The sequence below is a fragment of the Chenopodium quinoa genome, unplaced genomic scaffold, assembly GCF_001683475.1.
Source record: "Chenopodium quinoa cultivar QQ74 unplaced genomic scaffold, ASM168347v1, whole genome shotgun sequence".
In the NCBI taxonomy this organism is placed as follows: Eukaryota; Viridiplantae; Streptophyta; class Magnoliopsida; order Caryophyllales; family Amaranthaceae; genus Chenopodium; species Chenopodium quinoa.
The window spans coordinates 1,727,278-1,742,329 of NW_018744858.1; the positions used below are offsets into that span (position 1 = coordinate 1,727,278).

Genomic DNA, 15,052 nt, shown 5'->3' on the forward strand with positions numbered 1-15,052 from the left:
AACTAAATTAGAATTGACTCGACAAAATTCTATTGAACCCAAATCGGTGATTCGAATTAACACCTCTAGTTGCTTGGCTTGCTCGTAATAAGTCAGTCGCACCGTAAGTGTCAATTCGAATAATTGGATCGAGTTCATTTGAGTTTGATGAATCCAATCCAAGTTTGAATCATGTTAAATCACCAATTAACCGTGCCCAATACAAGTCAAAATCCAGATTAAGTTACTTTAGACCAGCCCCGGGTTTGACTTTGACACTTCTAGTCGCACAGCACTCAGCCTATCAGCCACTCCTCACAACTTCATCACATCACAGATTCACAGTGAGGTTGTGAACTGAGTCACCAACGTAAGAAGAAGATCCCAGATTCAAGAACATTATCAGTCTTCCCCACCTAAACTTCTGCAAACATGGCAGGTATCTAACTGCATTTGCGCATTTCGCCTTCCTTAATTCGCTTTCCTTATTTTTGTTGCAAAAAAAAATCAAGAGAAATTCTAGCTGAAAAATGATAATCATTTTTGAAATTTTTTGTGTGCAGGTAAACGAAATTCAGATTCAAATCGGTCTAAACCGAGCATGTGGTTGGCCCAAAATCCGAGCAAAAGATGGGGGGAGTTGTTTTTTCCTGCTCTACACTCCCTTTTGGCTTACTCTTTGCCTTGGGATTGTTGTCCCCTTCAAATTATACGAGGTTTTACTTCTAATCTCTTCTTTAATTCACCATTTATGGCCATAATATTTCTGGGTTTCCTCAGATTTTTAGTACATTTTTGGGTTGACTTTGAGTTAAGGGTAGCTTTAATTCTAGAGAATTTATTTTATTTTAATTATAAAGTGCAGCAGATGGCAGTGATGTAAACGGGATTTGTTCGAAATGTGATTTATGACATGTTGAGATATTTATGAATTATGATATCATATTGTAAATTAAGTGGTAGTCAAAGTTGATTACAAGATTATGTGATTTTATACTCCATAACTAGTGATAGTTTGAATGATTAAATTTTATGTAATACAATGTGATTATTGACAGAATTTTAAAGAGCTGGAGTACTTGCTTTTGGCTATGATTTCAGCTGTCCCATCATTTGCCATACCTATGTTTTTTGTTGGAAAGGTAATATTTTGCAACCACACCCTTTTCATAAAAGATTTCCCGGATTCTTATCATGTATGCCTTGGTTTATGTTGATTGAAATGCTGGTATTCAGGCTGATGAAGGTACTCCCTTGAAGAATCGTTATTGGGTGAAGGTTAGTTTTTTTTTATTTTACTATACCGAAAGCTTTTGATTTGTTCATTATTTGATAAGATGTCATTCACCTAATAAACACGAGCTTCAATAATATCAAACACTAATAATAAGCTGCATCAATTGTTTGTTAGTCATCATCAAAACTAGGAATCGTACAGTATAGTTTCGGATATTTTGATTGTTTATTTATGTTTATACCCACCCGAGCGGAGACACGCCTTCACTGCTTGACATCAGCTCAAGCTCGAGCACTGAAATGAGAAAGGCTTGTAGACTCGAGTTTATGATATAGAAGTTTTTGGAGCATCTGGATATTGCATTTCAACTTTGGCATTCTACTTTATGTCTCAGTTGGATACTTGCAAATGCTGTACTCTTTTCTTTCTACGCTACAATCTTGTTTCTTATTTCTAATCATCTATGGATTGAATGTTAAAGCAGTTGAAATCTTCAGGGTCTAACATATTTGATGCTGTAATTTCTCCTGTTTGCAGGCAAGTATCTGGATCATATGCTTCAGTTATGTGGGTAATTACTTTTGGACCCACTATTTCTTCAAAGTGTTGGGAGCTTCATATACCTTCCCATCATGGAAGATGAATGATGTGAGCCACACTGACTTCATTGTCACTTTGGTGCTGAAATCATTTTAGTCACCAAAACTTTGTTGCTTATTTTTGCTGCCTGTTGTAGGTACCACACACAACTTTCCTGCTGACTCATGTTTGTTTTCTATTCTACCACGTTGCTTCAAATATGACACTTCGAAGATTACGCCATGCTCTTGCTGATGTTCCTGAGAAAATCCGGTGGATAATGGAGGGTGCATGGATTCTAGCACTGTCATATTTTATTGCATACTTGGAGACTATAGCAATTGCAAATGTATGTTGACTCTTTCTGAACCCACTATTCTTGTAATACCATCATAATTGCCTAATTGGTACATTATTGCCTTAGTGCATCTATCTTATGCAAGTTCTTCATATTGTTTTGGTTGATCTACTAAACTAGCCTTTAATTTGACTAGCTTGAAGCTGCTACTTTTCCCCTTTAATGTAGTTAGGCTCAAGTCATAGACAACTGGACATTTCTTAACCTTGTCCAGCAAATTTAGTTGGGAGCTGGTGGTTGTGAACTTCTCTGACAATTCCTCATTCCGTCAATATCAAATTCCTTATCAATTTCATAGGCTTCTAGAGTATTTTCTTGAAATTTTATTATTGTACTTGTGAGGTCCAGTACGCATAATGCTTAGCAATAAGCACTCTATTTTATTTTGTTTTTTAGGGGGGGGGGGGGGGTGTTCTAGCTTGAACTGTACACCTTCTGTTTTCTCTTGAATTGTTTTTGTTCGATGGCTTAGTGATAGCTAAATGTGATTACCATCATCAAGATCTTTAGGATTGCCTTTTGCTCTAACTGTATCTGATGTTTTGCCCAATCATACCGATTAATCATCTAATTTCCTCCTATGGCTGCTACGGTTCATATGTGCTCTCTGAAATGAGTACATGCTCCTTACATGTTAAATATGTGAATTACTGACTAATGTCTACATCTGTGAATGTGCAGTTTCCGTATTATGAATTTGTAGACCGGGACGCAATGTACAAAGTTGGATGTTTGTTTTATGCAATTTACTTCATCGTAAGCTTTCCCATGTTTCTGAGGTGAGTGTATGCAGAGGATTGAAACTTATTGCATTTAGTTATCCAAGACTCTGGATTATTGGCCTTCAGAAGCAAAGTACCTCATTATCTCATTTGCATCTCCTCTACCTCTATGCTAAATATATGTATTTTCTATTGTGAATTTACTACTTCAGAATTGATGAGAAACCTGGCGACAAGTGGGACTTAGCAAGGGTTGCTGTTGATGCTCTGGGTGCTGCGATGCTTGTCACGATTATACTGGATTTATGGCGCATTTTCTTGGGACCAATAGTTCCACTTCCAGAGGAAAAGCTGTGTGCTCAAGCTGGGCTACCCTGGTTTGCAGATCATGTAATCTCAGCTTGAGAATTTGAGATTATTCTATCATGGGAAACTAGCACCAAACAGGCAGAACAACAGTAGTAAGATTATGAGCAGAAGATACTTTTGTACGAAAGTACCCAATCTTGTAAAAACTGTTTTTCAACCTATTTTCATTTTTGTTTCCCTTGCTAGCCAAAATGAAAGAAAACTGTATTCTTGGAAGCATTAAGGAAGCAGGCAGAAGATCTCTATGGCAAAAGCCAAGTGCTCGATCTCTTGTTCGGATTTTGCTCATCACCTGCAGCTGAAGATGTGTGGGAGTGTTTAAAAATCAAATAGACTGTCAATTTTTATCAGAACTTTCCTCTTTTTTCAAACAAATTTGACATTCTAGCCACCAACAATACAACATAGATCTCAAAAGTACATAAACCCTTAAAACAAGAACCAATACTCGATTGATCAGGGTTTCATGACTTTCAATAAAGATTTTGATAAGAGATGCAATTTTGAGTTGATATTATGCTATTGAAGTTTTAAGAATTAAGATGATTAGTGTTGTTTTGTGTGTCTTACCTCATCAAATTAATGATTTTTACTGATTACAATGATAAGAAATTTTCCCTAACCTTACATTGAAGAAGGGAGGGAATTGTTATCAAGTAAGAGAAAAAACAACGGAGTTCTAGTGTGCTACACAAAGAGTGGATGTACCGGTTGTAAACAAAAGTTTTTGTATGGAGTAATTATTGTACCAAATAATAAGCCACTGAGTAAATATTAACTGCCAATAAGGTATCATGTTGTAATATATTACGGGGTAGTTTTCAATTTCCAAATGTAGTAAATTATTTTAACCTAAACTCTTGAAATGGATGTCTACAATGTAATTCACTAAGAATTTAATTAAACGATGATACCTACGTGCATCACATTTATATCGTGCAGTACTACTCATACAATCCTACATACTAAACTTGGGAAGCTAAGTGCAATTGTTCGATCAAGAATGTAGCTGATTCGGCTTGTGAATAAGACTTACGTCGAATTAAGTATGGAGTAATTACATAAAAGATTTAATTATGTATGAAATTCCTGAAATGTTCTCTCTTTTCTGGAAAATTTACAATTTTGCTTGCTAATCTGCCAAAGAAGTGAGTCATACTCACGAGCTAAGTCAGCTAGACAATCTTGAACATTTGAAACTCCCAGGTTTAGTATGAACTATGAAGCACATATACTATATAAGAAGACATAGTAGTAGTGCATCAGTTTAATTGAATTCTTAGTGCATCATATTGTAGACATCCATTTCATGAATTTATTTTCAAACAACTTACCGCATTTGTAAATTAATATTGATATTGATTACAACGTGATAGTATGTATTTTATTGGAAATTATTATTAATCAGTGAGTTATATGTAGACGACGCTACCTTGCTTCTTTAATTACTAAACTTAGGAAGTTATAAATATTAATTAGAAATTAAATGCTCGCATAGCACTTATCGAGTTTTTTACGTAGGGAATTTGCTTACTATTGATATTGATATGTGTATAAGTATAACTAACATTGCAGACATGCAGAAATCATCATATACTTCAATTTTTTCATTGAATAACAAAATAATTCATATTTTTTTATTTGATCTTCATTTCACAATTAAGGAATATATCTAGTTTTTTTTGGTGTTTACAGAGTAACAAGAAGAACGGGTGATGAAAATTAATCTTAGGATCTCCCGTAACCAGGAGTATCCCTTACTCTATATGGTTAGAGTAACTGCCATGGCATTAACTCAACCACTGGCTTCTTCTTACGGGCATTAAGGCCGCTTTCCTTGACCACTGCTTTCGGGTTTAGTTGCTGGTGCTCCACAAGGCTATAATTTATTTTTGAGACTACTGATTACATGGCTTCAATTGAGTTAATGCCATGGCAGTAGTCTTAAGAATGAATTGAAGCCTCGTGGAGCACCAGCAACTGAACCCGAAAGCAATGGTCGAGGAAAGTGGCCTTGACGCCCGTAAGAAGAAGCCGGAGTTTGAGTTAATGCCATGGCGGTTAATTTAACAAGATGTTGCATTGAACTTATTTATTGGAGACTTGGAGGGGATCAATTATTTATCTACTGTTCTTGGTACGATATATACAAAGTATTAGTGAGTATTGTTATGTTCATGTTTATAATAAATGGGAATATGGAAAAAGGGATCATGTTTTATGGTTTACACAATTGCTCAACAATAAAAGGACTAATCCTTATTTTATTATAACTTTTATATTTTAAAACAGCTAAAATATAGCTTAATTTGATTTATTCCATAAATTTCATTTTAATTGACATATCATATAGTATATAAAATCACGTGTAGAGTTTATTAATCATGAACATTGTGTTATATGTATTTATTAATTTGAAGACGGAGAATTAGTTAAGATTCTTTTAACGTATAGGCGTAACTTCCTTTGTCACTGCATTGGAGATCGGTTCTCGAAACGTGACTGTCGGTGTTCGATTTGCATACGTGATTATTCTGAGGATTTATTGTACACTCGAGTATATTAGATTTTTTTTTTTTTCCTCTTTTTGGATCATAATTATTGTTGTACTTGTTCTTGAAGTGCTTACCATTTGGAGTAGATTTGTCAAATGTGTCAAAAATTAACCCGAACGACTAAGTTAAGCCTATTTAGACTTCAACCCGTAGGAACACAATAATTTAGCATGCCTCAACTTTAAAATTAACCCGATCCGATCTGATCCCAACAAATCCGACTCAAGTACCCAAATTAACCCCTCTATTTTGGAGTGTGAGAATAGCAGTATAGCACCGTCTCAGACTCTCAGTGTCTCACCAACACATTCCAGAACGTTATTAAAGCTGTGCCAAAATCAAACCATCAAACAATTGGGGTTAGGGTTTGAGACAAAAAAAGAGGGAAAACATCAATTTATTCAGAAATGGACATGGTTGAGAAGAACAACGCCATTAACAATCAAGGTGTTGCTGATAATTCTCTGCTCGATGGAGAAGCCGAAGATCGTGAACGTCAAGCCCGCGACCTTAAAGCCGGCCTTCACCCCCTCAGGGTACTTTTTCTCTCCTCCTTTTTCCCTTTATTTTTGCAATTTATCGCGATTTTCAGGAACTAATTTAGTGTAATTGTCAATTAATTGAAATTATATGTTGAAAGGAGTGAATTTGATGATACGTGTATGATTAGTTTAATGGTGAATCGAGTTCAAAATTTTATATCTTAAAGGTACAGTTTTTCGAATTAATTTGTTGCAATTTAGCTTTTTTCTTTAAATTTTTTTGACAAAGTTGAATTTTTTTTTTGGTTTTGAACATGTTTGATGTATGGGGGTGGTGGTTTTTAGCAAATATGAATGGCGTGTACCTGGGTTTCTGTTTGATTATTAATGAACATTCCATGGTTCTTGTGTTTTTATATTAAGGGATATGTTGGCTGAATCTATTGTAAATAGTGCTAAATGAGTCAATTATACTGGTAAAATTACAATGCAGCTCTGTTTGTAATGAAAATTTGCTGTCTCGGGGACAAGTGCTGATGTGATAATCGAGTATTAAAGTGTAATGAGGCCTGTTTTTGAAGTTCATAGCCAGTAGTTTACCCATCTTTTGGTTGAAGGGATATCCCTTTTTACTTTGCCAACTCTAAAACTTTCGACTAGCCTTTGATACAGTAATGGATTTCTGTTGACCTTGATGTAATATTTAGGTCTTTTCCATGTGATTTTGTAAATCAAGTTCTCATATTTATCCCATGATGTTATAGGAGCTATTATTTTCTAGCTTAGTAGATCTATGGTGGCGACTTGATCCCTTTGAACAATAGAACTTTGGGATCAGGGTTGTTGGGGGGGGGGTTTCAGTGAGTGAGTTTAAATCCATAATAAGGTCATCTTTCAGCATCCTTAGGAAATCATCTACTATTAGTTTACAAACCATCACATTCTCACGATGTTGTTTATTTGCGATGAAGTTTACTCTTGTGACATGATGCTACTTAATGAAAGCACAATGGAACAAGCTTCATGTTATAGACAAGCGTTATCAACTTTATATTTATAGAGAGAAACTTGTGAATTCATGCCAAGTTTAGTGATATGAAGGACGCACAATTCTTATTTGGTGGATAAGTAATAAGGTATTGATTTATAAAGACACCAACCGTTTGCAAAAAGGAGGGCTAGGGACAAAATCAAATTAACACCTCTAACTTTGGCTGCTCTTTTAATGGCATTTGGGGTATTTTAGGGGGGTTTCTTGGGTCAAACTGGGTATTAAAAAATGTTTTGGTAGCTTTGATAGACAGGTAGGAATAAGCAGATTAATCAATTGTGTAGTAGCTAGGTTTGTTAGCTTTTTGGTGACCCACCCACCAGTGTATAGGAAAGCGCGCCTAAGGCGCATGTAGGAGCTAGGCAAATGGGGTTCAGCGCTTGAGCTAGAAAAGCTCATTTAAAGAGGCCCACCATTTTTATATGTTTATTAAATTTGCCTCACTTTTATGAGGTGCACTGGGCACGCCTAGGTGCAACTGGATCCCTGTTGCCCTAGTTCACCTTGAGTTTGAGAAGTGTTAGTTCCATGCTCACAGCATCAACATTATTCATTTGGGTGCTTAGGTAATGGGAGTAATGTATTAAGTGAGGAATGCATGCAACTTTGAGGGTAGCTAAAGAGATATATGTTGTGGGTATTAATGAGAATGACTCATTATGATAGAGCTTGAAATGAAGAATATATGTCTATCCTTTTATGCTAGGTCTTCCTTCATAACTATGAGTTGATGCATTGGACATCACTTTGCTGATTTGAACTTTGAGGTACTCTCTTTGACAAGTTAATCACCAAAGTAATTTGGTTTGTGATTTGAGTTTTGCATTGAGGGTGATGGTTTTTGAGAGATCTACAAGATTAGTTAACTTCTTTGGAGCAAAATTAATTTATCTGAGATGAATTGAGTGTTAAAGGCACACTTGTATGATATATATATATATTATATATATATATATATATATATATATATATTTTTTTTTTTTAAAATATAGTTTACACTGAAGTTCTTGTTTTACAGGTTGAGTTTAATGAATATGACTTCCAGATTCAGCAAATATTTTGTTTCATTGCTGTTGACTTAATCTCGGAGTTTCAGTTATTGAATAAAACTTGTTAGGGATTTTGTTGAACTAGCAGATCTCAGTTTAAAAATTATGCTGCGAACAGAGCTTATTTGAAATTGATCCTTAATAAATTTGATTCATGATAATGATTCGAAAGTTAACTTTGGGTTTGGATCAACTAGGTCTAGTGTTGGTTGCTATAATTCGATGTTGTTGTGTACGTAGAAGAGCATGGGTATTAACCAGGTTTTGTTATGCTGTCTTAATTCAATAATTAGTTTTATTTGAATAGTAGAAGTAATTCATTAATTAGTGTTAAGGCCCTAAGGTTGCTCTTGAAGTGCATGAAAATATGAACTACTCCCTCCGTTCCCTTTTGTTTTTTACGTTTCCATTTTAGGTGTTCCTTTTTATTCTTTACATTTAGTATCATTCCTTTTTTAGTCATAAATTTTGGACAAAATTACCCTTGCTTTACAATTTAAATACTCAACTAACCTTTAATTTTCCATGTGCAATTGTACTTTTTGTAGTATTTAGTTGGTTTTCCAATACTCATTACTCTCTCTCCTCTCTCTTCTAATTTCTTCAACCCACATGTACAATATTTTTTTTCTTAGATAGAATTGTACTTTCAATGATTGAATTATTCCAAAATACCTCTACTTTACACAATTTCTTAATAACCGCGCATAATTCCAAACGTCAAAAACAAATGGGAACGGAGGGAGTAGTATTTAATAGGTTCGGTGATTTGTCTTCCTACTAGATGAACAACTCATTGTTGCACAAGTGATCACTTATGAACCTGAGTAAGTGGTTTAGCTTTCAGATTTCTGGTAAATTCACAAAATTGATAATAAAAAACGGCGAATGTTTTCCACAGAGAAATTTTTAAGGGGATATTTTGTTCTGTGTGCTCTGTCATTATAGCAATATTTTCCCTGAATTACGAGACTGCTTCTGCTTTACATAATATCATGATGTCATCTCTAACATATTACTGACCGTTGCAAACAGCACAAGTTTGTATTTTGGTATACTCGTCGAGCTCCTGGTGTGCGGACACAAACACCTTATGAAGAGAGCATAAAGAGACTTGTGGACTTTAGCACTGTAAGATTGCTTATGAATTCATTAATGCTGTATTAAAATTGTTCCTTCAGTCATTATTTGATATTGCTTCTTGGTTGTTTTGGGCATAGGTTGAAGGATTCTGGGTCTGCTATTGTCATTTTGCCCGTCCTTCTACATTACCAAGCCCCACTGATTTGCATCTTTTCAAAGATGGAATTCGACCACTTTGGGAGGTAAATCCTTGATGCTAGATTTTGAATGCTTTTTTCTTGAACATGATAGTGCTTTCTGAGGTTTTCTTTGGTCTCTCATTTTGATGTATAGTTGGTGCTTTCTTTTCTTTTAACAATTGTGGTTATACTTTATAAGGATTCTGCTAATTGCAATGGTGGCAAGTGGATCATCCGATTCAAGAAGGCTGTTTCAGGGCGCTTCTGGGAAGACCTGGTCAGTGGTTCAAAATTTTAGTTGTGATACTATTAAATCTTTCTCAATAATCTGATCTTTCTATATCCTTGTCGAGCTGTTTGAATTGTCTAATGATTGAATGTTATGGACGTTGTTCTGGACATGGTACCTATGTCGAAACTGTGTGGCACACTGGCACAAAGGATAATATCGATGATCTTGCTCTATGAAACAAGCAGATTGCAACCTGAAATATATGTTACTTTGTCTTAACATCTGTTATTAAAGGATTAATTTCATAAACTTACTAAAAGCCTTATTTGTGAGTTTAGGAAGAATATTCTCCGTTAAAAGAAAACCATTTTTTTCCTTTGAAGTGGCATTTAGTTTTTGAGGAAAAAAAACTCCATAGAAAGCTTCCAAGGGTTGCTTGCTGTGGTTGCTATAGTATTATGAAATACTGATAGAGAATTTAATTTCCCCCATCACTTAATAAAGTACAGGCATTTCGGGAATTCCATCCTTAAGTATTTACTATGTTAAGTTGCCAACTTTACTACAAATTCTTGCATTCAAAATACAAGTATATATTTTTTTTCCTTAGCATTCCAAATCGATATATGTGACTTTTATTGCCAGATGGAATGAGTAATTGTCTGTTTATTGTTATTCGGTTGGAAATCTTGGAAGTATCATTGAAGAATTCCTCGCCCAATCTCTCTCTCTCTCCCCCCCCCCCACGAGTCAATTGGCCGGCCTAATTTATTCATGGAAATTTTGTTTAAAACCACTTTTAAATCCTAGTTTTTGCAAAAAATACCACCTTTTAAAAAAATGTGGTAGTTAATTACATTTTTACTAAGATCCTGTTTGGCAAAACTAGCGGTAGCGGGTAGCTTTTAGTGGTCGTGTGGTGGGTAGTTGTTAGAGTAGCGAGTAGCTGTCAATAGTAGTGGGTAGAGGTTAACTATTAATGTAGCGGTTGAAATGTTAATATACAGTAAAAATACATGCATAATATTTAAAAAGTAAATTTTTTTTGTCAAAAGCTACCCGCTACCTTTCAAACGCTAATATTTTCAAAGTTTGACAAAAGTTACCTAAACGCTACCTCTACCACTAACCGTTATATGAAACGCGACCTTACCAAACACATTTATTTTTTCTTGCTAGTGTTTTGACTTTGTCCAAACGCTACCGCCAAACAGGGCCTGAATTTTGTTGTAAGTTACCACCTGGTGTCGGAAAAGGAGAGTTGACCCATTACTCCGCCGTTGATCGGGTTATGTGACCTTAATTACCCTCTTTTTTTCTCTCTCCTCTCACAACTACTCACCAAAATGAATGGCAGGCAACCAACAACAACAACCCCTCTCACAAGCACCACCAGCATCAACCATGCATGGGCTACCCACCATATCACGACAACTGCGCTATCACAAGCCGACTCATATCACCTCCTTCAACTACAAAAGCAACAACTACAAATGTTTTGGTCCTACTACTAACGATTTCAAGAACTATTCATCCCCATTAGTCCGCATTAAGAAAATCATGAAGGCTGACATAGGCCGTTTGCAAGAACTCTTTGCCATAACAACCCACCACCTTTTGGAATACGTACTAGTGCTAGCACCACCAGCAAGATGGAGTTTAATCCTCTTGCATCTTCTTCTTTGATTAATTTACTTACTCGGCCAACCACCCGGCCGTATCGGTATCGACACGACGCGACCCGGGTGCGGACACGGAATCCGGGTCGGACCCTTGTGTGAAAAAATGGACTCGTTAATCATGAACCCTAGATCTAAAATAGAAGGGAAAATTCACCAAACCAAGAGCCTGATCCTTAGGGTTTTTGATCGAAAGTGAAAAACGAGCAGTCCGACACCAAGAAGTTGCCGGATTTCTTTGTCGGCGACGGGACATTGGTTCTTTGAGTATTCCACCATTCAACTGCAATTTTGTGTTTTCTTTTATTTATCTTTTTAATAGGGGTGGGGTATGCATTCTAGAAAATTGAAATAGTGAAATACTGTGGGGGTGGGTGGGAGACTCACGTGATTTATTTATTGTTTCTTTCTTTTCTTTTTTACTTCTTTTTTACTACTCTATACTTCTACTTTGACCTATTGTTACTACTCTATACTACTCTATACTTCTACTTTGACCTATTTTTACTTACCTTAAACTCTGTATTTTTTATAATTGTCGTGCCCCCGAGTCCAAATTCAAAATATGGACTATTTTAAAACGTGTCCGCGGATCCTTAATTTTATAATATTCCGAGTCTAACACTTGGACCCATACTCGAGTCCGACACCCGTACTCGAGTCCGAGCTTCCTAGGTGATTAGAATGAAGAAGGGATTTTGAATTTGAAGGTATGATAAAACCTTAGAAATGGCAGAAATTGGGGGATGAAGTGGAGAGAGAGAAAGAAGCTTGCTTTGGAAGGATAACAAGTGATGGCGGTGGTGGGCATCCGATGGTTAACGCCGATGGTGGTTGCGATTGCGGTGTTTGTTGTTGATTGCCCTTCATTTATTCTGGTGAGTATAGTTGTGAGAGGAGAAAGAAAGAGAGAGGGTCATTTAGCATGTGACCGGGGTCAATGCTGGAGTAAATGGTCAACATCCTTTTTTTGGGCACTAGGTGGTAACTTGCAACAAAAATTTTGTAAAAAGGTGGTTAATTACCACATTTTTTCTGAAAGGTGGTTTTTGACAAAATTTCCTTTTGTTTACACGGAATAATTAAACTTGGTTCATGTAGCCGACTTCACTTATGGGATTAAGGCTTTGATTGATTGATATATATTATTCTCTTGATCAGTAGGCTTGTACATTGTTTAAATATGAACTACTGTATTGAGTGAAGACTGAAGATTCTTTGTCATGCTCACACCTGGTTTTGCTTGTTTATGTTCCAGGTTTTAGCCTTGGTAGGTGACCAGCTTGACTATGGTGATAATATCTGTGGTGCTGTACTCAGCATAAGGTTTAGTGAGGATATATTGAGTGTTTGGAATAGGAATGCATCCGACCATCAGGTTTGCAATTTAAAATTATTACCACCAAACTCAAAGATAAATAGTTTTAATAATCTTGTGTGGTAATCTGTTTCTAACTCTCAAATTTTATGTGGGTTGTAGGCTGTGATGGGGTTGAGAGATGCAATAAAACGTCACTTGAAGCTTCCCCACAGCTACGTGATGGAATACAAGCCTCATGATGCTTCCCTACGTGACAACTCTTCATACCGAAACACATGGCTGAGGGGATAAGTTAAGATGGGACTTATGTATACAGGAAGTGTATCTTTGAAGGGAGGTTCTCGACGCACTTGTTAATGTTCCTGTGTTTAGGAGTCGTAACTTATCCTTGGGTCCTCACTTCCCAATTGTTTCTTAATGGCCAAAATCACACTGAAGTGATGCCAGCTGAGTGATATTGTTATGTATCAATCTGTTGAACATGTTTATGTTGGACCTGAATATTTTGCAAGGCTCTTGATTATATATGACAGGATCCTTGGTTTACTGGTTATTTGACTTATTTCTCCCTTTGTGATGCCAGAAATCTGTAATGACTATTGTAACTAGGTCACTACTTTTGGCATGTATACTATTTCAGCATCTAGATTTTAATTTTAGGGTGAGATAGTGAGATAATATACTTCCTCCTTTCAGTTTGACTAAAAGCGAGCCTTTTTGTCAGACTGTTGCAAGACTTGCAACTAAAACTAAAAGGAGGTGGAATTATGAAAAATTGTTTTATGATAGATCATGTTTAAAATATGCTATTAAATTAAGTGATGGGGCCATTGGGGAGATGATACAATTTAAGGGCATTTTAGTTAAATTATGTTATATGGATTATTTATTAATTTATCAAAAGTAGCTTATAGATAATATAATCGAACATGACCTGACTCTACTCGATTTGAATTGACCTAAACAGAATTTACCCAGTTGGTATTATTGAAAACATAATCAACTAATGATTTTTTTTTTTTTTTTTGACATATGCTTAAACAAGAAGAAAATATACTACGTAATTAAAGGAAGAAAAACTACTATTTGGGTCCAATTTAGTCCATCTAATTGGGCCAAGTCCAAATAATTTACCTCAAGCCCAAATCAAGGTTCAACTCTCCAAAAACATGCTAAGGTCAACAAAAGCCTAGTCAATGTGGTATGCCCACCTGACTTTAAGGGCCCAATTCTCCTCAACTGAGTCAAGGTATAAAAACCATTAATTGCATCATTTTACATTCATGCAACTAAAGCCTCAAGCACTGAATCTATTGCATAGCATTCTCTCTCAACTGAACTGACTTTAGCATCGGAGGGGCGTTCCTCGGCAACCACCCCTGAGGCTAGTTTACGTGTTCTTTGCTGTGCAGGAAATCCTCGGCTCCAGTGTTCTTTGGACCGAGACCAATCTTCTCCACCTTAAAAGGGCCTGTTAAAGATCCTATTATTTTCATATCGAAACAATTTGGCGCCGTCTGTGGGGAAGATAAAAAAAATCAAGCCAAAAATCCATCACTCCTAGTGAAAAGCATGACTAAGAGTGGCAAAAGCACCAAAAGTGCTAGAACGAGGGGCAATCTTACCCCCTCAAGGAACGACAGAGACATGATCACAGTGAGGGAACATTAGCCGATTTCACCATCACCGGAGCCATTGTCTCCTTCCTCAAGAGCCCCCAATTCTCCGGAAAGGGAGGCCTCAAAAGACTCTTCCTCGCACCACACTCGACAGCCAACGGTTTCACCTAGGCCGAGTGGGTCTAATGCAAGGAGTCCTCCACCAAACAACAACCTGCATTCTCGGTCCCAGCCGAAAGAAACCCCTCTATCGGGGCCCTCTACGGAGGAAGTGACTAGGGCCGTGGCGGTTTGCATGGAGTTCCTTAAGGCCCAAGGAGGTCAACTCCAACCAACACCTCCTGAGTCTTCATCTCTTCAGCCGAGACACTTGAGAAGGAGAATCGGTCAAGAGAAGGATGGACAAGTTCCATCCTACAAGGAGCTTGGGAACAAGTGGCAGGAGGACACATGGCACACCAATAAGGAAAGGAAGAAGAGCCCTCACTTCTTCGACCATTCCGAAACTCGGGACTCAATGAGTTTCCGGAGCAGCAATACTACCTCCACATACAAGGA

At 36.6% G+C, this 15,052-nt stretch overlaps 2 protein-coding genes across 2 annotated transcripts; both read left to right on the forward strand.

The window, feature by feature from the left end:
* The first annotated feature begins 247 nt into the window (after positions 1-247).
* On the forward strand, positions 248-3,597 carry LOC110704787 (cycloeucalenol cycloisomerase-like). The gene is made up of 8 exons (XM_021882595.1): positions 248-418; positions 543-695; positions 1,038-1,121; positions 1,216-1,257; positions 1,754-1,864; positions 1,953-2,144; positions 2,835-2,932; positions 3,088-3,597. The coding sequence occupies exons 3-8, from the start codon at positions 1,071-1,073 to the stop codon at positions 3,278-3,280; spliced, it is 687 nt and encodes a 228-aa protein (XP_021738287.1). The 5' UTR covers positions 248-418; positions 543-695; positions 1,038-1,070; the 3' UTR covers positions 3,281-3,597.
* Positions 3,598-6,068: 2,471 nt separating this feature from the next.
* On the forward strand, positions 6,069-13,534 carry LOC110704788 (eukaryotic translation initiation factor NCBP-like). The gene is made up of 6 exons (XM_021882596.1): positions 6,069-6,335; positions 9,417-9,512; positions 9,602-9,706; positions 9,843-9,920; positions 12,813-12,932; positions 13,035-13,534. Exons 1-6 carry the CDS (start codon positions 6,207-6,209, stop codon positions 13,164-13,166), a joined length of 660 nt encoding a protein of 219 aa, XP_021738288.1. The 5' UTR covers positions 6,069-6,206; the 3' UTR covers positions 13,167-13,534.
* Positions 13,535-15,052: the final 1,518 nt, after the last annotated feature.